Below are 24,462 nucleotides of genomic sequence, written 5' to 3' on the forward strand. Positions count from 1 at the left end.
GTTAGTAAAAGGGTTTCTTAGAATTTTCACTGAAATGTGTACCAAATTTTGTTACAATTTTTTTTTTTTTAAATTAAGAAATTTGCAGATTTGTTGATTTTTACTTAGCTCTTTACATACTTTAGTTCAGACTGTTTCTATAGAATAAAGGTGGATACATGTTCTACAAGAAGAGAGAATGTATTCTTTCTCAGAGGGATTGCAAGAACAAAACTGAAATATTTCTACTTTTGCAACTCTGGTTTGCTGAAGAGAAAGGGACATGTGGAGACTTCCAACAAGTTCTGCCCTCCAGTTCTTATGAAGTATGAAATGTTCTGGCCAACAAAAACTTTAGTCTTGTTCTTCCTACCTTTCATAAAAGAATAAAGAATAATGTCCTTTGTTCTTGGGGTATTCTTCAAAGGCCCAAGACATTAAAAAAAACAATTTACATTGTTAGATTTATTGAAAAAAAAGAAAGTACAGTAACTGAGTACACAGTGGTCATTTGTTTAAAAACAATTACAAAAACATAGGCCAAAATATTAATTTAGTCGCTGCTGCTGACAAAAGATGATAATAAACAATGAATCATGTTTATCACAGCACATTTAGATTTTCTCACTCTTTTTTAGGGCTTTTATTACAAATATTTAGTAGCTCTGTTGACCAGTTATTTGTTCAATATGCTATAATAACATTATTAAAAAGGAAGAGTTGAAGAATTCACTAACTAGAGGCTTTTTCACAAGTTACATGAATTAAATTTGGAAAACACGAGTTTTTAGAAATTTTCTAGAACTTACATTTAACTCCAGAGTTGAGTATTAAATTGTTTAATTTGTTCACACATAATCTAAATTCGCTGTCAATAAACTAGCAGTTTTAACTGTTTAATTTCAGAAGGTTAGTTAAAGCGAAGTTTGTAAAACGTTATTCTAAAAACAAAGTTTACATATTTTTTTAAAAGAATTTTTACTTGTTTTTTTTTAGTAATTCTCTAAGTTTGGCAGTGATTTTATAATCTGAAGGCTTCAGTGTTAAACCTGCACTTGAGTGAAAAATCCACATTTGGGCATCTTTCGAAGCTACATTGATGAAGCAAAATTGCAAAAAACAAAAAGATCTCATCCTTTGCAACCTGATCCCCGATACATCTCCTCTTCCCTGCTGAGAAGATTAGAAAGACTGAAGCCACGGCATGACATCAACCAAACTTCCAGCCCCCACCGTCTGCCCAAACTAATCTATGTGATGCAACAAGGATCTAAACTCCACGTCATCATGTTCGTGACGTTTTCTAAAGCACTGGGCACAAATCACATCAGCAGCAGCTATAGTCAACTCAGGTTGAAATACTTGTCCTGAGTGCTGAGTTTGAGGAAAATTTCTACAAGTTCTGCGGCCTCAGCCACAATTTGATGCTCAAAAGCTTTTTTGGTATGACTGTCGGAAGATGGGAATGCACTGATTGTGGTTTGATCTATTTTCCTGTGTATCCTCCACTGTTTGCTGTAATTAGTGAAAGTCAGACTCTTCCCCCCTGATACAGCCTAAAAGGACACAAAGATTGGCCTCCCTGCAGACTGTTCTGTGCTGTATCAGGGCCTCTCGGATCACATAGGCTCCGTTCAGGACCACGATATTGCTGCAGCCCAGGCGGATCTTATACACATCCCTGTATTTCTTAGCAAGCTAGGTGAAGGCGATATGAGGCATCTGGCCCAGCTGCAAGGCGTTACCGACCACTGGCCAGGCAAAAGGTCCCGGCAGTCTCCTCTTGATTTTAAGGTTCCTGACCCAGAGACAGGCTTCCAGACAGAGAAGATAAAACAACTGAGGCGATGAGAGCATGCTGGACATGTCCGCTGCAAAGCCTGATGATGCCACTGCTCTTTAAATCAAACTCTGCATTATGCTTAGTGAAGTAAAAATATACTCTTTAGCTGATTGAAATATATTTATTCATTAATATATCAAATTAGAATGCTACAAAAAAAGCTCTCCAAGCAGTGCTCGAAGTTCTCCCACCGTTTCTCCTCAGAAACTGGTAAAAAAGAACCAGTTTCTTAAAAAGACTGCAGTATTGCAGCTTTTGTCTTCACCTCATTATAGAGACACATATTCAACACATAACACCTCACTTATATGTGTCAGTTTCATGGGAGTGGTTAGGGACTCTTTCTCTATCTGCCCACTCCTATTTTGACCTTTGCCTGCTGACCTTAGTCCCTCTAGCAGTGTTTGTTAAGCGTGGGAAAAGGAACGCAGAGCAGGGAGCTAAATTACTCATTGTGTCACAAAATAGCAAATGTAGAGCTCCAGAGTCTATGAAAGTTAATATAACATGTGATATATGAAAAATATGTATTACAGAATCACTAGTGATAACTTTATCCTTAGTACCAAGTACAAATAAGATTTATGTAAAATGTATTATACACAATGAAAAGGGAGCTTTTTATTTTCAAGGAAAAAGCAATTAACTGCACTGCAATATTCCAACACAATTTAATGATGATTCATGTTGTTTTTATTAAATATTCCCTACACAATAAATATATTGACGTTTGTAATTATGTGACAAAATGTGAAAACATTTGGTGTTAAATTTGTTATGCAATTTATTTGTTTTTAACAATTGATTTTGATATCTAAACTCTAAGAAAAAAAAATCATTTGTTTGCTCCTTTAACTGCATAAATGAAGTGTTCCTGCAGAAAAAATGTCCCATCTCAGACTCACTTCTACTGCTTTCATTTAAATTCAGCAGAATTCAGAAAATATTTGTGCCTGTCAATATGCTTGTGTGACATAAAAATGTTTTTAATTAATCAAATAATCCACTAATCTCATTAATCTGGAACTATTAACAGGCTTTATTTTTATTTTTTTTGGTGGTTTTATGTTGCAGTCAGAGAAGTACCCTTTCTTTTGCCAAGTTTTGTACTGAGATGCTTTCTTCCATCCTTCCATTTAAGGTCAAATAAGTCAGGCACACCAACAATTTACAATTCACTTGATTTATTTTAAATACAGCTTATTTTTTCCAATATATAAAGGCTCAGTAGGCCTCAAAAGTCAGAGCAGTACCAGATTGGAAGCTTCATCATGTGAGGCCGACCGGTGTTAATTTTTTACCTTGACACAGGCAGAAAGTGTCTGTCGGGCATTACGACATCAGTTCTTGAACACAGAGGCTTAAAGGGAACCTGACATTCGTGTAGCTTTGAAAAACTGTACCATAAACAAACATGGTTTTAAGAATGCCTCACGAGTGAGAGACATGTCTTGCACATGTGTTTTGTTGTACTAGGGAAAAAAGGGGGGCTTGGCATAGTTGTAGCTGCAGTGCTTGTACAGTGAAAGTGAAGCTTTGATGCAGACAGTCTGTTATTGCTTGCGGTCCCCAGTGATGTCTCATCCATCTCCTCGTAAAAGCTGTGGATCCTTCCAGATGAAAGATTCCTTTCTCACGTCTGATTTCTCAGACAAGCTCATTGCCCTTTTATGTTTCGCTTTTATGCTTTAAATACAGTAGATAGTGATTACATTTAAACAATTTTTGCATTAAATATGAATTATGTGGCAAAGTTACAATACATTTTTGCATACAACAGTTGAGAACAGTGGGCCTTCAAGTGTCATAAGATTCACAAGTATTTAATATACATCTGTAGTTTAAATGTCACTTCTGCACACATATTAATGCTCCATAGATAACAAATAAGCACATATTTCTAAGATAGATCTTGTTAAGTGTAGAGCATTCAGAGAAGCAGATATTTCATTTATCTTAACAGTTCATGAATTTGTTTCATTTGCTGGAGACATCTTTGAAATTACTGTTTTAGTTAGGCATTAACAGCAAATCTAATACATGAATTAAATATTCTTGTTATATATCAAAACAATTTTGTGCAAGTATAATTATACTCACTAATGAATGTCACTGGTGAAAAAATGTGTTTAACAGTCACGGCCTCAGGACATTGTGTTTATGCTGGAGAAACCACACCAAGCAACTTTCCCCTGAGCTTCGCTCTCACATTAAAGTGAAGGGGCTTCAGCGTGAGGCCGTAGGCGCAGTCCAGAGTAGGAGACGTGGATGAATCACTCTCAAAGGTGAGCTGATGCAGCAGGACCGCTGCAAACAGAAACACCTGCACTTTGGCAATCTGAGAGCCGATGCAGCGTCTCTTACCTGTTGAGAAAATCATCACGCTACTGGTTCTGTCTCTGTCGAGGGCTCCATTCTCGTCTATGAAACGCTTGGGATCAAACACATGGGGGTCCTTCCATTTCTGGGGGTCATGGTTGACCGACCACTGATTGATGAAGACAACCGTGTCCTTGGGGATGTGGAGGCTTTCGATGGTGACATCCGCTGTAGTCGAGTGTGGGATTGTGAAGGGGACAAAGCTGGTGAAGCGCATAGTCTCATAGATGAAGGCGTCCAGGAGAGCCAGATTGCTTCTGTCCTCGACTGACGGCAGCCGGTCTTGGCCTACCACTTTGTCAATGAGCTGCTGCAGTTTAGCTTGGTAGTCTGGGTATTTGACCAGCAAGAGAAGAATCCATTGCATGACTGTCGACATAGTATCTTGGCCTGCTCCAATCAGATCAGTGACAGTTGCTTCAACAAACTCCCTTTCCAACTTGCTCTCCTCTCTGTGCTCAATTGCTTTAATGATGGCATCACTCATGTCCCTGGTCACCTCAGGGTTAAAGGACTCTCTGTGCTGTACGACTTTATCTTTAACATAAGAAAAAAACTCACTGTTTATGACTTTAAAGGTTTCATAGACATTTCTGACTGGATTAGGGAAGGACTGCAGCCAGGGCATGACATCTACCAAGCTACCTGCCCCAACTGTCTCCCCAAACTTGTCTACTCTCTGCAACAAGGTTCTGAACTCTTGGTCATCATGTCCATACCTCTTTCCAAAGCAAAGAGCACACATAATGTTAGCAGCAGCTACTGTAAACTCATAAGCTGGATAAAAACACTGTCCATTAGTGCTCTGACGTAGGAATGTCTGCACCAGTTCTGTGGCCTCTGCCAGCACATGCTGCTCAAAGGCTTTTTTGGTCTGACTGTTTGCAGAAGAAAACGCTCTGAGAGTCGACTGGGCAACTTTCCTGTGTGCTTTCCACTGTTTGCTGTAATTAGTGAACGTCAAGCTCCTGCCTCCAGAGATCATCTGGAAAGAAACAAAGTTTGGTCTGCCTGCGAACTCTGTGCTGTGTTGAATCAGTGCCTGATGTATCGCCTGGTCTCCGTTGAGGACCACCACGTCGCTGCAGCCCAGTCTTATCTGGTACACATTGCCGTACTTCTTGGCAAGCTTGGCCAGAGTGATGTGAGGCATCTGACCCAGCTGCATGGCGTTGCCCACCACAGGCCAGGCGAAGGGTCCTGGCAGTCTTCTCTTGAGCCTGAGGTTTCTGACCCACAGGCAGGCTTCCAGGAAGAAGAGGAAAACGAAAGAGGCAACCAGGGCAGGGTGGACCTGTCCGCTCCATTCCTTGATGATGCTGCTGCTCTTCACACCAAACTCACTGTCAATTGCCATTGTTTCAAGGTATCAGCTGTCTCTTTTCCTTTTAACAAAGTCTTTTTTTAATGTTTGTTTGTGAAGAAAAAACACCCTATGGATCCATATCAAGTATGAAACTGCTAATCAAAGTCCAGTAAAACAAACATCACAGTTTTTTTTTTTTTTTTGCTAATCAGATAGTCTATCATAAAGATTTAAGGCTTAAGTGCCTGTTTTGCTGCTCTCCAGCTTCTTAAATGCTGTACAGTAAGTGGGCAGGGCTCGGGATAACTTTCACACTCCTCCCATTGTGGTAGCAGTGTAGACACCGCTGCAGCGCATTATCTCTCTGCTGTTGGTCGCTCAGAGAGGCGCGCAGTACGGAGCGTCGGGGGACTCTGTGAGCGAGGAGCGTGACCGACCGCCGTCAGCGCTACACAGAGAGGGAGAAAAAACTCTCAGGGGCCGGTGGCAGACTGAGATGCAGTCCTGTCGGGTGAATTTATCCACGTAAACGGAGGATTAGCAGAATTTGAACATTTAAAATCCGTATAAAATGATTGATTTCCTGGCTACAGAAGACGCAGCGGGCGTCTTTTACCACAGAATAAATACATTTCTATCTATTTGGAAAAGGTTTGAGTCACTCACAAGAGATTTTAGTAAGATTTTTTATGCTTTTTTTCAAAAATTAATACACTTTAAATTGATTGTAATTTAAGTTACTTTAAATATGAATATGTCAAGATTTTTCAGTCTGATATATTTAGACAGAAAATTCCCATTCAGCTTTGTGTTGCAGTATATAACGGTTGTAGTAATTATTATTATTTGTAAGACCAGCCGAGGTAGAATGAGACTTTGAATATATATATATATATATATATATATATATATATATATATATATATATATATATATATATATATATATATATATTGCAGCAAGGTTCGAATAGATTTTTCCATACAGAAGAGAATACATGTATGTTTGGTTTTTGGCTTGGTTTTAAGAAAAACTATATAATTTTTTTTATTATTTCAAAATATATACTTATTTTACATTCCCATCAGAAAATGTTTTGGGTTTAAGGAAAGTAATTCAAACTTGCCAGAGGTGCTCAATGGGCCTCAATGCTCTTTGTTTCTCTATTTCTCTATTTTTATGGGTCAGAGGCTAAAATGTTTGGGATCCACTGCAATAAATTCTTGAAATGCTTTGTGTTCTAGGGGGCCTTTAGTGGTTCCCAGTTATAATGGCCTTGGCCAGATCAAGGTTCATTGATATGCCTTTATTGATATATTGGCATTCCTATGAATGCATACACTAAAGCATTTTGTATGTTTGTATTTTCCCCCAACATAATTCACCTATTAAAATTTTAGAATTTTTTTCTTCATAATAATCCCTGCACTGTTATGGGCTAACAACCTGTCCAGCATTTCTTGAAACAGTCACCAGCCTTGGATGAATGAGGTGGGATGGATGGATGGATGGATAATATTCTCTTCCAGGGAACTTTCAGAAATATGAATTTATATCTCTTTTTCCATTTCCCTCTTCTTCTTCCACTCAATACCCTTATTCAATTTTCCTAAGAAAAAAAAATCCAGACTATGTTGACTGAACGTTTATGTAACAAATACTTCAGAGCAGACAAACCATCAATTATTGATACTTGTATGTTGTTTTTGCCAACAAATAAACTGTGGTACTGCAGGAAGCTCAGCATTACATCACTGCTCAAAACAAACTTTAGGTTCCCCATTTCCAACTCTGATGAGAAAAAAAAAATCTTCCTTCACTTCAACTGTTTTTGTCATACACAAATGCATAGTTCAGATTTTTGTCAGTATGTATTTTTATTGTTCATCCTAACTTAAGATCAACAAAAATCCCATCAATTCAATGACACTTTCTTTATCCTGCAGCAAATGACAAAAGTAGTTCTTGTTTTCCCACCAACTGTAAGGTTTATTTTTTCAAGGAGGTAATGACCCTAATTTAAGGCAGTGAGACATTTCCGAAGTTGAAAGTTAGAATTCAGATGGGACAAAAAACTCTTGATATGTGGGAAACTTTTGTAGCAGCAGATATTAGATCTTATCAAAGTGATGTGAAACAACTTTTGATCTTAGAATGAAAGCAAAAAAGACAGAGAAAAATTAGGGAAACCCACTGTTAAAAAAAAGAAACTTATCCAAACTCATACGTTTACATTTAGTTGCATTGATTACTGCAACAGTGTCCTCACAGGTCTGCCTAACAAAAATCAATGCTTCAGCTGCAGCTGATCCAGAACGCTGCTGTTCGCATCCTCACTAAAGCCAGGAAGAGAGAGCACATCCCCTCAGTCCTAGAATATTTACACTGGGTCCCTGTAGCTCAGAGACTAGACTTTAAAATCTATTGTTAGTATTTAACAACAGTATAGGCTTATCACCACAATGAATTAAAGGTCTGCTGTTGTATTAATCTCCCAGACCACTCAGGTCTCTCTAGCTCTGGCCTTCAATCAGTTTGACCTGCCTGGACAAAAAGAATGTGACCCTATTTACATATGTATGATGGATAACAGTGACTTGCATAAATTAACTATCTGTGAATGTTCCTTTTCAACTCTTGCAACATAATCTCAGGTGGCTATAGGTATGGATTTTGCCTGGGCCATTCTATCATACAAATATGTTTTAATCTAAGCCATTCTATTGTAACTCGGGCTTATGTTTAGTCTAATTGTTTTGTTAGAAGGTGAACTTTAATCCAGTCTATTTCTTTTTGTATCCATTAACAGATTCTATTAAAGGACTTCCTTGTAGTTAACTCCATCCACCTTCTGGTTTGACCAATTCTGAAAGGAATCAATGTCCTCCTAAAGGAAAGATTTCTAGTGAAAATATCTTTGTACACTTAAAATTAGACAAATCAAATTTTTTTCAGCAAGAGTAATTTGCACACAAATGGATCTTTTTTTTTACTAATTAAATATATTCTGAACACATTTAGTTGCATTTGACTTTATATCAGAGTGAACAATTTTCATTATTTTACTAGACAAAGAAAAACATGCATTTGTTTCTACTTTGTGTTGCAATGTCACATACAATTATGACGAAATGCATTAATGTTGGCGGTTGTAGCATGACTAATATGACAAAGACAATGGGTTTGGAATAATAGCATGACACGATATGTGTGCATACTATCCCACCACTTCAGTATTTATGCAGCACATTTATTTCATATTTACCATCTATGGCATACTTTTTTATATATCATCAATCAATCAAGTTTATTTGCATAGTTTATTTGTACACCACATTTCAGCAACAAGGCAGCTCAAAGTGCTTTACATAATAAAAACAAAAAATACAAAGTCATAAAAAACATCATACAATCACCCACCAGTAACAAACATTACATTTTGATGAGTGCCATTATTAGGTCAAATAAACTGTAAAAAAGCCCCCCAAAAATATAAGGTTTAAAATAATAAAGGCACAACTAAATTGCATGTTGTGTGCTTTTCTTTCTTAACAATAGCTCCAAATCAGCCCTTCACAGATGTTGAGGCTTTTCAAAGCTCTGCCCCAGAGCTGTTTGTCTTGAGCAATGCGATGTGGCAGAGAAGCAAAGCCCCTAGAATGATTTCTTGGTTAACCAGACACATAGTAATGTCTCTGAATGCACTGCTACACTATGTATCACTGTTCATTTCTCCCTTGTTTCTGTAGCGAGTATCACCCCCACCTCCACAAGCCTCACCACCAAATCCTCATCATGCACATGTGGCTACTTGCATCCCCGTCATGCTAATTCGAGCCAGGTTTGTGGGAAAGGAAGGGGGTACTTGGGTGGCAAGGTGGAAGTCTGTGTGTGTATGTGCATATGGGATTGATGTTGGGAGTGTCGTGTGTGCAGTTTGCGTGTGGTTGCCGTGTTTGCCTGTGATTACCCCCCATAACCTGGCTGTGAAAGGTTAGCCCTGACCCTGTGTTGACTCTGACTGAGCGGGAGGGTAGGGAGGTGAAGGGGGTTGTGGGGGAGGTGGGGGGATGAGAGATGAGGCCCTTATGTCATGTGCTGGCGGGTGGGCGAGCTCACTGTGTGGAGACAGGACCAATGGCAGACCAGCCTGCCCCGTCTCTGGAGCTAATCATTGTTTACTAGTCTCATTTCCACTTCTCAGTGAGCTACTGTCACGCACAGCACCAAGAGGGAGGCAGAAAGGGGGAGTGGGGTTTAAAGTTTGGAGTTTATGGACGTAAAGTAAGGCAGTGGGAAGAGGAAAGCCAGGGGTCGAAAAGGCAATTGGGAAACGACTGGAACTTAGAAAGAGAAGCGAAGTGGATGTTTTAGAATATAGAAAGCAAAGGTGATCTGAACCTGAAAAATTTCAGCAGCGAAGAACAATTTAGATATACCAGTTAACACACCAACAAAAACATCCCCTCAGCTATCTCCATCCCAAGCTGCCAGGGGGGTAACCACCGGACATAGCTAGTTAGAGACAGCAATGTTTCAGAGACAGCATTTTCTCGCGCCAGACCACAGGATGAGGAAATAGAGATACTTGAAAATTGTCACCGTCTGAGTTGCTTGTTGTTCGCGTGTAAACAGTTTGAGAAAAAACAACAACAAAGTCAGAATTAATTTCTGTACTGACATGCCAACGGAAGTCCCTGTGAGACATGCGGTTTGAGTGGCTCAGTAGGAGCACACAGTACACAGAAGAATAAAATAATTCGGCCGAATGCCTCAGACATATTATCTAAGTTGGGGTTGATTATTTCTTTACTCTTTCTTGTTTTTGTTTTTTTTGTTGTTGTTCATTATGGCGTGCCTTACAGGGCACTAAAAATCATGTTCAAAACATACTTCATACCACATGAAATATGTGCTGGATGGCACATAAGTTTTATATATAATATACAGTATGTATTGGGATTTATCATGCTATATTTACACTATATTGATGGATCAGGAGAAAATAAATTGCTTTTTGCTGTCTTTTTTTACGTTTTCAAAGACTTAATGATAACCTGGACTGAAAGTACAATTTTCTATTGCATTCATGCAGCTTTTAATTAGGTAGTCGTTATAGATGTCAGTGGTTTTCTAAATTTACTGCTTTAGAAAGATATAAGTATTTTAATTAGTTGACAGTAGAGCAATGCAAAAGATGTGTTGGTGAATGAATGTGAATAATTATATCAATAGAGGAACAAGAAACTATTAAAGGGGTGAGATGTACTTTCCATGGACATATTAATGTATTAATGTTACCTTCAGTTGTTATATATAACAAAAATTTTAAATTTGACTTTGTGTTTAATGCTTCTGTCTCTTTAAATAGCTCCTACTCTTTGCGACACTTTACGTTCAGTATGTCATGACAGTGTTTCTCCATTATGCCATTTACAACCACTGTTAGGAGCATTTGATTGGTTTACTTTTAACTTCTTGACATTAGTTACAATTTAAAAAATGTCCACTGTTTTATATCGTTCAACGTGTCCAGCATGTCCAAATATGACTTGCATGGGCAATATTTGGATACTGGTTTTCTGGAACATGTTTTAAAGTGCTTAGCCTTAACAGAAGACTTTCTAAGGTAATGGTTTTTATTGGATCTTATTTTGAATAGTTTTAAACACTTGACTAGTGGCTGATTAAAAATGTATTGAAATTCCTTCCATAGTGGCACATTAATTTAATTTCAGCAGTAGTAATTGTCTAAATATGCCTTAGTCAGAATAAGTAATCAGCAGAAAGGCATTATGAGACTTAAAATAAGTATAGTTTTAATCAGCAGTGCTCTTTAAGTACTTATTTTAGGTGTTTAGTTTTGCATCATAACTCATAAAGTAAATTCTGTAAATTATTAAAAATGTTTAATTTGGAAATTGTATATAATCTTTTTCTTCTTTTAAAGCACTCTATGCTAATTGGACTATTTCTCCATTCTTTAAGGTTAACCAACAGATCGTTATTGTATACTGGCTCCAGAACAAGAGCACTGTAAATTGTACAGCAAAAGGATTTTATTTATAATCCATTAGACTCCGTGTGCAAGAGGGGGAGCAGTGTGGTGATGAGCTTGCGTGCCATGCCGGCATAGCGTGCACGGAGGTTGGTCACTGAACTCTGGCTTCCCTGTTGAGCAGGGACAGGGGGTGGGAGGAGGAGGTGTGAGGCTGCAGGGAGTGATTAAAATGAGACGAGGGGGAACGCACAAGTCCAAATAACTTCCATATGAGCCAGGATTTGTGAGCTTAGCAATGACAGGCTAAAGACATGGTTAAAGACATGGTTCGTTGCACATTTCCCACCTCCTTATAAGAACTGCTTTAGCATATTTATCTGCCTGCCTCAAGTAAACCCAACTTTACTACAAGATGGTTAACGTTCCTCATTTGGACATTTTTCTGTTGTTCATTTCATGTAACTGAAGACCAAAACCCAGAGTAGTTTTTCTAGACAGTATATATATATATATATACGTATATTAGTAAAACAAAAATAAATTCAGCAAATTAGATTGTATAAATCAAATTTACCCCAACATTAATTGGACAATACACATATACACATAGTTAACAATCCTCACTGGTTACAATGGAATTGTTTCAAAACAACTATCAGTAGCTACTATCCGACTTGAAAATAGATTTTGACTTGATTCATTTGATGGAAATTGGTGGGACTTTGTTTCAAATAATAAATCCTATCAGATGGAAAGGTTTCCTGACAACAGCTAATGATTGTTTTCTGAACTTTCTCTAGTATTGCAGAAAATACGGCAAAATGTAAACCCAATAGTTTATTTTTATTTGACAAACAGCAGATACACACAGCTGTTTCTATAGCTTTGCTACATTATTTATGATGTGCAAAGATCAACTTATTGGTTAGTTCAAGATTTTTATGTTTTAAAATCATGAATTTATATGTTCTCTGTTATCGGCACATGATGAAGATAAAGAGCATTTATCAGTGTTGAATCGAAGCCTTAGCAGAGTAATTCAAATATGGTAAAAGTAATGAACAGAACAGTTTGGCGTGAAGCTGAATGTGAACAACTCGATGAGTAGAACAGGAGTTGTCTAATAAATTGCATATTTTGCATGGTATCTATTAAAAAAATGTGTTTAGAATTGACAAAGTAAGTTTTCATTCTGAGTCTATTTGAGATGTAGTGGTTACTTTTTACATATTGTTCCAATTATTTAAATGAGTAGGATTTAGCAAAGACATGCACTAATTTGTCTAGGATTATGTGCCCCACTCTGATTAATTTAGCTTTTTTCTTTTTCAAATCTTATGTAACAACACCCACAGCCTCAACAGTTACATTTAAACTATATTATTATTATCATCCAAGACAGCGACCAGCTCACAGAATACATGTAGTATGGATATTTCTCATTGTGTGAATTTGCAGCACTTTTCTGTGTTTGAGACTTTACTTGGGCTGCCTATTGTATTTTGAGAATCCTGAAGATGAGGCTAAGTGACATATTGTTCCATCATTTGTGCAGATGAGATCAAGCTGGGACCTGTAAGACTTGGAAACTTTTCAGAAAAGAGAAAAATATTAATGTATGCCCATCTTGTTTGCTACCATATACGGTGAAGTGAAAGTAGAACAGGATATACAAGAATGATGAAGATATTTACAAATGAATTGAAAGTCTGAGCATGCAAAGCTTTGAGTTAATTATGTGATTGTGGGTGGCCCTGAGACCACTCACACAATTTGTACACCACAGCTCTGTGTATCTGGGGTTGTAAATGGCTGAAGTAATTACTGTCAAGCAGAAACTTCAGCATGAGCTGTGAATTCACTTGACTTCCTTAAAATCGTGACTGCTGGCATTCCTTTTCTGTCGGGACTTCTTTCACAGAAACGTTCTGTTGACATCAAGGCCTCGTCTTTGTGCTTTTGGAATGTGTTTTTCATTAACATTAACAAATGCCTCAAAGCTTTAAAATGCTTCTGTATTCAGATCAAAGGAAACCCTCATTCTTTTCATTTGTTTTCACTAATTATTTTATAAATTGTATGTGAAGAAAATTCAAAAAAGAATAACACCAGTTTTTCAGAAAACATTGAATAATGAGCCAGTAATCAAAAGTCAGTTGAAATTGTAACATTGAAATTTTTCTCTTTTGTGATCTTTTCAACGACCTGTTGAAGAAACAAAACTATTCTTTAAATAAAATAAAATAAATCCCCTATGTCTTGCCAAAATTCATTAAAAAGTAACATAGCAAACATGTTACTATGTTAGAGAAGCAGATCTGATCATATGAGGCCAGTACACACAAAACGTCATGTGTTGCCTGAGTACACTGAGTCCTTGGTGAAACATGGTGGTGACAGTATCATGCTGTGGGTATGGTTTTTAAGAAGGAGTGGAAGAGGAGGAAGGTAGATTCAGCTAAAAAAAAGGGCCAATCCTGCAGTAAACCTTTTAGAGTCTGCATTCAGTCTCCCTGATCAGCTTGAGCTTTTGTCTGAATTTTATGTGGTTGAAATTTACAACCAGTGTAGAATCTTTCTTCCAGTTTGTGTTGGAATATCACCTTAGGACACAGGTGTCAAACTCCAGTCCTCCAGTCAAGGGCCGGTGTCATGCAGTTTTTAGATGTGCCACAGGTACAAAACACTGGAATGAAATGGCTTAATTACCTCCTCCTTGTGTAGATCAGTTCTAGAGAACTAGAGAACTGATCTACACAAGTTGAATGCTAATGACCTAATTATTCCATTCAGGTGTGGTGCAGCAGAGGCACATCTAAAAGTTGCAGGACACCGGCCCTTGAGGACTGGAGTTTGACACCCCTGCCTTAGGAAAATGAATGTACAGTAATTTTATCTTCTCACAAGATGTTATTTATTTGTAGTCTAATTATTTTTGTCTTAGCCTGGCTCACCTTGGAGCTGGCTGGAGATGGACTTTGTGGTTTTGACTGATTGTATTATTCTGCTAATGAATAATACAAAGATCCGCATTGTACCCTGAAGGAGACAGATCACAATAGTGTCCTCACTCTTGCAGATGTTCACCTATTAGTTTCATGAAACAGTTCTGTGTGATTCCCGCATGTTGACTACATATACTTCTAAACCCAATCTTGCTCTTTTCAAACAAATGAATCCACATTGCTTTCACTACTCTGCCCTGTTTTGGTGCCTCTCTTGCAGGCATTTGGAAATCAGTCTAGAGGTAAAGTTGACATCATTGTTACAACCTTGAAGTCTCCACTCAGATATTTTTTGCCACTTTGTTTAACTCATGAGGAGAAATAAGGACTGACATCTGAATATTAATATTGGACAGAATAAGTGCAAGTCTGAGCCAGAGAAGAGAACTGTTCACTCATTAAAAGCTAATCATGTAACATCATTTCTTACAAATTATCTTTTAGTTTCCAGACTTTATTTCACTTTGGCATATGTGCAGGGCCCAGCTGTTCTGGGTTTAGCCTCATCCTCTCTGTCAGGCTGAACAAATGTGGAAATAACCAAAAACAATCCATCTGTTTGACAAGTCCAACATTCTCGTGTATACTGGTTCTTTAGTTGCAAAGTAAGCAGACATAAGGATGCTTTAAGGCTGTCAATCACAGAAATAACGAGCTCTGTCCGTCTGACTGAGTGGCTTATCATCATGCTTCTCCTTCAGTGTACGGTGGGCCAACAAGGCATGTCACGTTAGGAAAATGAATGTGCTGTAATTTTAATCTTGGCACTGCTTGAATGCTGCTCTCAGAGGGTTTTGTCTATATAAGGTACGTTCCTTGGCGTTCTATAGTTATTTTGGGAACAAGTTAAACACAAAGTTGTAAGCCAAGCAGCAAGAAGGAATGTCTAAACTGACATTATGTCCTTATCGAGTATCTATCATTTATTTTCGTCTTTTAATCCCAGATCACAAAAATACTGTGAATCTCTTGATCTAACATAGCTTTCAATGGGGTAAATGTCATATTCTTTATTAGCTCACTTGATTAATTAGGTAAAGATTATGAAATGAATACTGGAGGTTGTAGCCCATCTGTAAATGTCTGTAAGTTGCATAAGAGAATAAAAATTGGGGGATGTAAGCAAAAGGTTCCACAGTGAACAGAGCAAGTTTACACACACAAAAAAACATTAACTTTACACTACAGGTTAGGTGAATAAAACTTTAAGATATTTTTATTTAACATGGTAAATCTAATATAATTATTACTAACATGTGCTTTAAAGAATATATGATCCATGCAGATTACATATATGCAATAGATCTTTAAGCATTTAGATTTTAAACTAGAGAAAATTAAAAAAGACTGTCCAAGGTTCTTAAAAACAGTAAAGTAGCCCTTTAGTTTAGCACCAAATCAGGAGCAGCTAACTGGAAACTAACTTCATTTAATAGCCTATGTAGCTTAATTGTTTTCTGCCAAAGCCTAAGCCAGTGGTTCCCAAAGTGTGGAGCGCGGCCTGTAGGGGGGGCGCAGTGCCATTGCAAGGGGGGGGCGCAGGAAGTGGTATGGATGAATGAAAAATAAAGTTACAGAAAAGTGTTTCACTGTAAAGATGGTTTGTAGTGTGTTTTGTTGCAACCTGAAGTGTGAAATAAACTTCAGTGGAGTTTGAAAAAAAAATAAAATGTGTATAGGTTTATGTCTGGTTGAACAATGTGTGTGCCCAGTTGATTTTTATTTTTTATTTTTTGGGGGGGATTTTATTGTAATCCACAGGGGAGCCCAGAAAATCTTTGGGAACCACTTACCTAAGCTATGCTAAGCATATGATGGTGTCCAATTCATAGTAAACTAAAAATAGAGAACTAGAAAATCAATAGAAAAGTAATTTGGGGCGCCGCAAAATGGCACCCTGGTTGTTGAGCCATGTTGCAGATGTCAGGAACCTCCACAGTTTTTGTGGGCACATTTCCGTGTCATTAAGAAATTTAGTTAATTTTTGCATCACCTGATTTAGCTGGCTGAAACAGATTAATCCAACAGCAAAAATGTCAAGAGTAGGGTGGACATGAGCTTTTATATCTATCAACTGGAAATTCATTTAAATTAATTACATTTTTATTGTTGTATTTATGCTTACATAAGACTTTTGTATTTTATTTATTTGTGGATTTATTTGCCTCTATAATACTTTACACCAAAAATCATCAGAAGCTCTTAGGTTTTTAGGCAGCATGAGCTGAAGATTTGGTTTCACCTTACAAAGAGCATGATAATCTGTGGCATACTGAGGTCATCAGTGTTGTAATGAGGGTAATGAGCCCTCTAAAAGGTGACCACCACATCCTTCCTCTTATTTTTATTTTCTCGAAAGACACGCAGGGAAACCCTCCTTTCCTTTCCCCCCCTCGGTTTATTATCTCCATCAGCCCTAATTTGGGTTGACGGGGTGGCTGTTGCATGACAAGACACATGTCTGGGCCCCTGCGTGAGAAAGCTGCCCTCGCTCTTGCTGAGCTTGTTTTCTTTGCGTGACCATATCCCTCCCTCTGTCACTTCTGGCACCTCTCGACAAGGCCCCCTCTGACCCCATTCATGCCCTCGTTTACTGGCATGTGGCTGGTTTATTTGCTTTGGCCAGCTGCCTGTGTGAAAGGCAAATTTTACTGCACTGCTAACGGGGCGATCTTCAGATGCAGTAATGGCAAAAGTGCATAGCAGAGTTAGCTGGTGTCTAGAAGTGAAAGAATGGGGACACTTTGAATACGTGGCTGACATAAAGTGAAGTCGAGCATGCCCAACTGTAATTGCTGCGGATCGGGATCTAAAGATGGGTCATTCAGAGTTTATTGTATCTCAAACCGCACTGGAGAAAGAGGTGCAAGAGGATTGTGCCAGTGTTTGGAGAGGTCACTTGTTCAGACTGATGTTATTCAACAAATTCTCACACAAATACTGACATCACCGCACATCATGGCAAATTTCCCCAATTGCGTTTTGATCTGGTTTACAAAAGGTAATGGGAGAAAAAGTGTCAACCGTTCTGAAAAAAAAAATAAATAAAATAAATAAAAAATGCTTTCACAAAGCAGGGTGCAGTCCTTAGAATTTACTGGGCTGTCCAGCACATTCAAAATGTTGTTCATCATACAGTTATCATCAACAATATATGAACATTATTGAAAAGGTAATTTATTTTTCAGGGACTGAATTCACTATGTGAAACACAAACCGTTGTTTTAATGGTTTCATTCTGTTTCTTGTTATTTTCTACTTACAGCTAATAACAAGAAGACATTTAAGATTAGACTATTGCATACCAATAAAAAACATTCTTAAATAACTGGCCTAAAAGAAGCTCACATTTCTTGATGAAAAGTTATGTGTCAGATAGTTTTGTCTTATTTGTACTGGAAACTAGAGAACAAATATTTGTTCAGACTTTGTGTTTTTGCAGTGGTGCAGATAATTAGAATAAATCTTTAAATTTGAAGTTTTAGTTTTAACTCAGGGTCCTACACCTTGAAAAAAAAGAGTGTAATTATTACCATCCGAGTAGCTAATTCCCAAGTGAGACAGCTTAGTGCATTCACATGCAAGTTTTCTTTCCTCATTATTATTTTCCTGGGTCATTTTTAACACGTGCACCAGTTAAAGTCCCAGTTGCACATTGAGAAGCATCTGATTCAGCTGCAGCAGCTACAGCGACCAGCAGCAAGATGAGGCCCATAAATCAGAGTGTTAGGAAAGCAGAATAACACAACTCCATATAATCAAAAGTATGTTCCAGATTAACCTTTGACATGACTTCAGTCAGTACCTCTCCTGACATGGAATCACTTGAAGCAGTTTGGCTCTGGAAGCTGGAAGTCATGCTTTAGATCTTGTAAACAGAAACACTAGGTTCAACAGGGAGTTTCCGAAAAAAGGAACACCCCCAACCTGGATTCTGAGCATAGAGAAGTGAATTTTTCATATAATATAAAAGTAATTGATTAAATTGCTTCATATCATGGCATTCATGGCATTTTATCCCACATTGCTTCATGGGATAAAATGCATCTGAGATTGAATGCAATGAAAACGCAAATTTCAAAGAAGCATGTTCTGAAGATTTATTTGCTTTAAATGAACACTCATCAAGCTTTAATCCTGTGGTTTGTACAAGGCATTTTGTAAAAGACCTGGACCGCATACTGTGACTGTACAATTACTTCGAAACGCCACATCCTTATGCACTGAGATTGCCTTAAATGACAAATAAGAGACATTAAAAAAATTAGTCTTGTAGAGGATGAAAAAAAATAAAATAAAAGAAACAACAGTTCCGGGAAACAAACTATTCCGGTGGTCCCTCACATTAAACTGCCACTAACTTAAATGCAAACACACAAACGCAAACAAGAGCTGATTGGGACTGGCACGAGACTGGATGCTTTCCGTATTTATCTCCTTGTGTGATCTTAGTTCATTTATTTACATAATATACTCTCGCCCTTGGTTGTGTAATGAGAATCACTGTTGGATCATTACAGGGTCCAAGTTGAAAAAAGACAGAAGAAATTTAATATGTTTGCGCAAAAGAATAGCTGACATGAAATGAAACCTCTGAGGGCTTAGGTTTTGACTTAAATACATTATGGACATATTGCCACCAGACAAAAGACATGCAAGTAGTTCTTAAATCATGAATGGATTATTTTCTGCTCATGTGAAAAATTAAAGATACTTTTTTACTCAGGAAAATGGTAAGAGTAATATGTTTGAATAGGGTAAATTATGAAATAATATCTCAACATAGCAAAAGTTAAGAACTGTCCTATGACTTATAGATGAGAACACTTCTTTGTTAAATGAAGAATTTAGCATTTACTTGGTTTAAACAGTTTAGCAGCAATAATGCTAAAGTAAACTTGCAAGCAAGTGGAACGTCTTAATACTGAGCCTTTCTTGCCAGTGGATCAAAAATGCACTGATGTCACATCCTTTTAGCAAAGGTGCATATAATAGCAAACGTTGTTTCCAACAACACATCAGAAACAAAGTTATATAAAGTCAGCCGGCTGGATATGCAGTTCTGAAACATTGGGATTATTTGAAGCATTTTTCTGTGGTGAAGCAAAGAAAGTGACGGATAAACTGCTGTGCTGTCCTGCTACACATGCTTTTATCCCTAAAAATACTGCTGTTTGAGAAGTATTTTGATCCATGGACAGCAAATCATGGTTGTAAGGGAAAATAGCTTAAATAACATCTTTTAAAAACATAGGAAAATTTTTTACCATTTTGATCACATTTCAAGCCCTAATCTCAAACCAAGTCCTTCTTTGATTATTATTATTTTATGAAATAAGAAATGAGAGGAAAATGTTTTTGATAGTTACATAAAAGTAGATTCGATTTTAAACTACCCAAATTATTTTAAATGATTGCGAATTATAAAATATTTTATCAGTGCCCAGCTCCATTACCAGTCGATAAAATGGCTGTTGTCCTAATAAGCCTAAATGCTTCATAAATATTGCTTTTGTGCACACTACTTACATAATAAAACAAGGGCCATGATTTTATCGTATTTTGCTTCATCATGTCAACAAGCAAGAAACTCTTTATCATTGTGGGAAAGTCTGCATCATTTCTGTGAGGAAAATGAGTGTGAAGTTGAAAGGCTCGAACAGCTCAGTCGATGCAAGCAAACAAAGTGCAGTGTGAGTGAATCCAGACAGCTTTACATTCTTAGCTTTCATCTCCCGTGGTGTGGGATCCAATTGCAAGTTATGAGGTCTGTTTAAATCTTCCATCAAAAAGAAATATTTCTGTCAGCTGCTGCTTAAAACAAAAGATGATTTAATGAAAAAAAAAATACTGGAATGCATAAATTTCAATAGATATAAGGAGGCAATTTTTGACAACTCGTTATTTATAAAGGCTCTTCTTAAAATGCTTTAGAAATCACAAATTACATTATACACAGCTGTTTAAAAGTTTCAGTTGTGGTTTCATTTTCATAGTGTATAACAATAAACAATATGCTTTGAGCTGCCTTCTGTTATTATTATTTTCTTTATATGCCTGTACAAAGAAGGATAGCTATGAGAACACAACAAGATTTGGCGCTAACCAGTAGTACCACTTCCCTAAAAGGGAGCGCATGTTTCAGAGCCTCAAGTTGGTGCCACTTCTGGGTTTAACCTGAAGACTGAAAAGCTTTTCATCTAATGCACCAAAGAAGATGTTAGAAAGCTGCAAAAGTATCCGACTTGTCAACATCCCCCTCTTGGCGCCAACAGACAGCTGTCTGCTGCTGGAACACAGCAAAACTGCTTAAAGCCAAGCAATCATAAGTGTGGCTGCATGTTACTAAAGATTTCAACACTGCAATGTCCAACAAATGTTTAAATAAAGAGACAACTAGTGAGATCACTTATGGTGCTGACAGCAGCTTTTACCGCTGGATGGTTGTGGGGAGAAAAAAAATTGAAGGGCTGGAAGCCTGAACATTTCTTATTGTAAATTTATCTTCATGAAAGAGTTTATCATGATACATTACCAACATTATCAGTGCTTCCTGACAATTATAACCTATTAGGAAAAAGTTATTTTGACTGTGGTGTCATGAGTGAGGTTTCGGAGAATGCTTTCGCAAAAACAAGCATTTTGTCATATTACCACAAACTTGTTGTAGTTCTTGAGATTTCATGCGATAGACTAACAGAAATGTGTAGAGAAATAATAAACTTTTTTTTCAAACAAAAATTTGAAAGGATGGTGTCCATCTACAAGATAAAACCACCGTAATAATCCACTGCAATAAATTGTCATTTAATGTCATTTCATTACCAATACTGAACTTTTTATTGTAGATGCAAATATGTATCAGAGGAGAAAAAAATAACACTATGTGTAGCTCCTTGGATATACCATCCCCTCTGTGAAACATGGCGACTGCAGCATCATGTTTCAGGGACGTTTTTCTTCAGCCAGAACAGTAGAAAGATGGAGATAAATAAAGAAAAATCCTGTGAAACAAAACTCTTAAAGCCTGAAAAACACTCAAGATTAGAGTGAAGATTTACCTTCCCACAGGACTTCAACATTAAACATTTCATAAGGTTTAGATTTGGAATAAATTATTAATTATTTACATATTTTAAATGGAAGTCAACTGGGAAAAGTGGTAAAAAAAGGGCAAATGCTGATCTAGATGGGGTTTTTTTTAAACAAAGTAACTAAAACTTAATTACTCATAAGCCAAAAATATGTCATTCCCAGAGACAAATTGTTAATTTATCTGCAAAAATAGGGGGTCCAAATAGCTTTACTTTAGTCCTGGAAGAAAGAAAGGACAAGCCCTTACAAAAAATTGTAAGGGATAGAAAAAAAATGTTAAAAATGATTAAAATAACAAAAAAGAATGGAACTGTGAATAAAGTTAGTTAAAATTCAGCAAGAATCAAACAAATTTTTAAAGTAAATGTTGAATATTTTATGTATAAAATTAAATTAGCATTTTTTGAGGCAGTTTAATGTTACATAGAAGACCATTATTGAAGGTTGCTGGTTTTGGAACATTCTTAATGGTAACATGCGCTATTTTAAAACTTGTTGGCCTATTACTGGCATTCCTTTTTAGGGAAAACTTAAGGAGATTTTAGTTTTATGAGGTGATCCAACCAGACAATGTCTATGTTCCAGGATGTCCTGATTTACTCATCAAAGTCTGCATAAGAACATACATAAATTGGAACAAACAGATCAGGATTAGGATAAATTTCCTAAACAGTAGAAAAAAGCAAGACACAAAAGTTTTTATTCAAAGGAAAAATGGTAGTTGCAGAAGCAGCTGCAAGAAGTGATAAAAGCTGTTCCGCATAGAAAAACCTTTAGGTTTCCTTTTTTGGTCACATTTCTTGTGCTAGCTAAAAAATAAATTATCTCACAAAACTGAATCCTGAAATAAAAAATCGGAATTTGTAAGTCTGAATGTCATCATAGAGCGACTATTTAACATTTAATTGCTACATTTGATAGGCAGCTCTGACTGTGTGTGAGATCCTCTGGATCCCCTCCTTGTTGTGTATCAGGGCTTATGCTTAACAAGGTGGTGAGTGATTGATGGGGCTGATGAAGAGCAGCTGAGGCTGCAGGGTGGGAGGGATGAAGAGAGGCCCATTTCGTGACAGTGAAGAGGGTATGATCCTTCCTGCTGTTGCACATGACGTGCAAAGAACAGACAGGAAACTGTAGGAAGAGAAAGGTTAAAACCCAGAGGTCAACTTATCTGCCTGAATATTTTCACCCAGTCACCCCCTCACTTCGTCTCCTACTCCCCTTTCCTGACCCCTCCGCTTTCGGCGTCCTCCACGTCTCCCAAATTGATGAAAGATGTTGATGAACTGCAACAAAAGAGGTCAAAACCAGATTCTAGGTCTCACGCGAGACAGTTCATCACAGTCAAGTGCTTTTCAGGCATCAACAACAAAAAAATCAGTGCGCCGTTTGAGAGTTTCTCCAGATTATGACCGTAACCCGAAGGCACTTTAACATTTCTTTCTCAGCTCTGAAATTCACGAGCCTCATTTAGTCCTTCCTGCAAAAGTAGCACAGGTTCTCCAATATGCTGAAGTCACCCCTCATAAATCTGCACACTTAAACATGGGCCCTCAAACCTATCAGCCTGAGAGCTTTAAATGTTGGGGCCACATCATAACATGCGTGTAGGTGGAGGGGGAAGCTCACAGGTGCCCCTTGGCTGAGGCTCGCAGCCGCCTGCTCCCCCACTCTGCAGTCACGCAAACGCTGCCCCTCTCCTGGCTCTCCATCTGATTTTACTGCAGCTTGCGGGGGAAACCAGACGCTACAAAGTCCACATTAATTTCTCGAACAGGGTTACAAAGACATAAATCATTTTGAAACGGAGCGAGAAGGAGGAGGTCTCAGTTAAAGTAATGCCTTGATCCGCCGATAATATCGAAATAGGGAAACATAGGAAGAAAAAAGTCCAGTTTTAAGTTGTTTTGAATTCCTATATATTTGCTGACAAGAGATTTTTGTTTTTGTTTGTTTTATAAATGTCAGTTTTTGAGTATAATTGAAAATAGCTGTCAAGATATGCTCGCTGTATTGAACTAATCATATTTTCTCTTGACACGCAAGCTTCCAGGAACAGAGTAACAAGCTTTATAGGTCATTTGAGATTTACAAGTTTGTTTTATGCTCCAGGATTCAGCCTCAGACTTTGTTTAATAAAACACATACACACACACACACACACACACACCCACACCCACACCCACGTCCACACACCCTCACACAATGTCTTTTTTTCTGTCCAAACTCAGAGCTGTGACTTGAAATGATCTTATTTCATGTTTCTTTTAAAACTAATTGTCTCTCGTTACAGGGAAACTGGAACAGATTCATTGTAGATTTATTGACATTGTGTGGAAGTTAACTGCTCTCTCTACTGAAGACATGTACAGTGTACAGTAATTGCCTCATGATCTTGTCACCTCCAGCACCTTTGCTTCCCTTTTGCCTTTACAGTGCCTCGCAAAAGTTTTCATTCAAATTTAACTTTTTCGTGTTTAGTCACATTACAACCATCAAATTGAATGTCCTTTGGAGAAATATGTGATAGTCCAAACTCAAAACAGCACATTGTTAAGTAGAGAGTAAAGGATGTGTGGTATTAATTTTCAGAATAAAATACCGAACCCCTAAATCAGTACTTTCTGTTTTGCACATCTATAGACTCAAATTTCTACCAATTCATTTTTGCAATAGTTGAAGTTTAGTCAAGCTGGTAGGAGAGCATCTGTGAACAAAGAATTTTAAGTTTGGCCATTAAAGTTTGGTCTGGACTTTGACTGAGCCATGTCACATGTAAATACATTTTGACCAAAGCCATTCTATTGTGATTCTACCTATATGTTTGTGTTGTTGTCCAACTGGAAGGTGATTC

At 37.5% G+C, this 24,462-nt stretch overlaps 1 protein-coding gene and 1 pseudogene across 1 annotated transcript; both read right to left on the reverse strand.

Annotated features, from left to right (window-relative positions):
- Positions 1-1,161: 1,161 nt before the first annotated feature.
- LOC116709228 (cytochrome P450 1B1-like) lies at positions 1,162-3,483 on the reverse strand (annotated as a pseudogene).
- LOC116709302 (cytochrome P450 1B1-like) lies at positions 2,990-5,747 on the reverse strand. The gene has a single exon (XM_032547738.1). The coding sequence runs from the start codon at positions 5,556-5,558 to the stop codon at positions 3,981-3,983; it is 1,578 nt and encodes a 525-aa protein (XP_032403629.1). The 5' UTR covers positions 5,559-5,747; the 3' UTR covers positions 2,990-3,980.
- Positions 5,748-24,462: the final 18,715 nt, after the last annotated feature.

Source organism: Xiphophorus hellerii, chromosome 19, assembly GCF_003331165.1.
Source record: "Xiphophorus hellerii strain 12219 chromosome 19, Xiphophorus_hellerii-4.1, whole genome shotgun sequence".
Taxonomy (NCBI): domain Eukaryota; kingdom Metazoa; phylum Chordata; class Actinopteri; order Cyprinodontiformes; family Poeciliidae; genus Xiphophorus; species Xiphophorus hellerii.

What these genes read in the sequence shown, in the direction of transcription:
- LOC116709302 (XM_032547738.1), bottom strand. Translation starts at nt 5,558, where the DNA reads ATGGCAATTGACAGTGAGTTTGGTGTGAAGAGCAGCAGCATCATCAAG.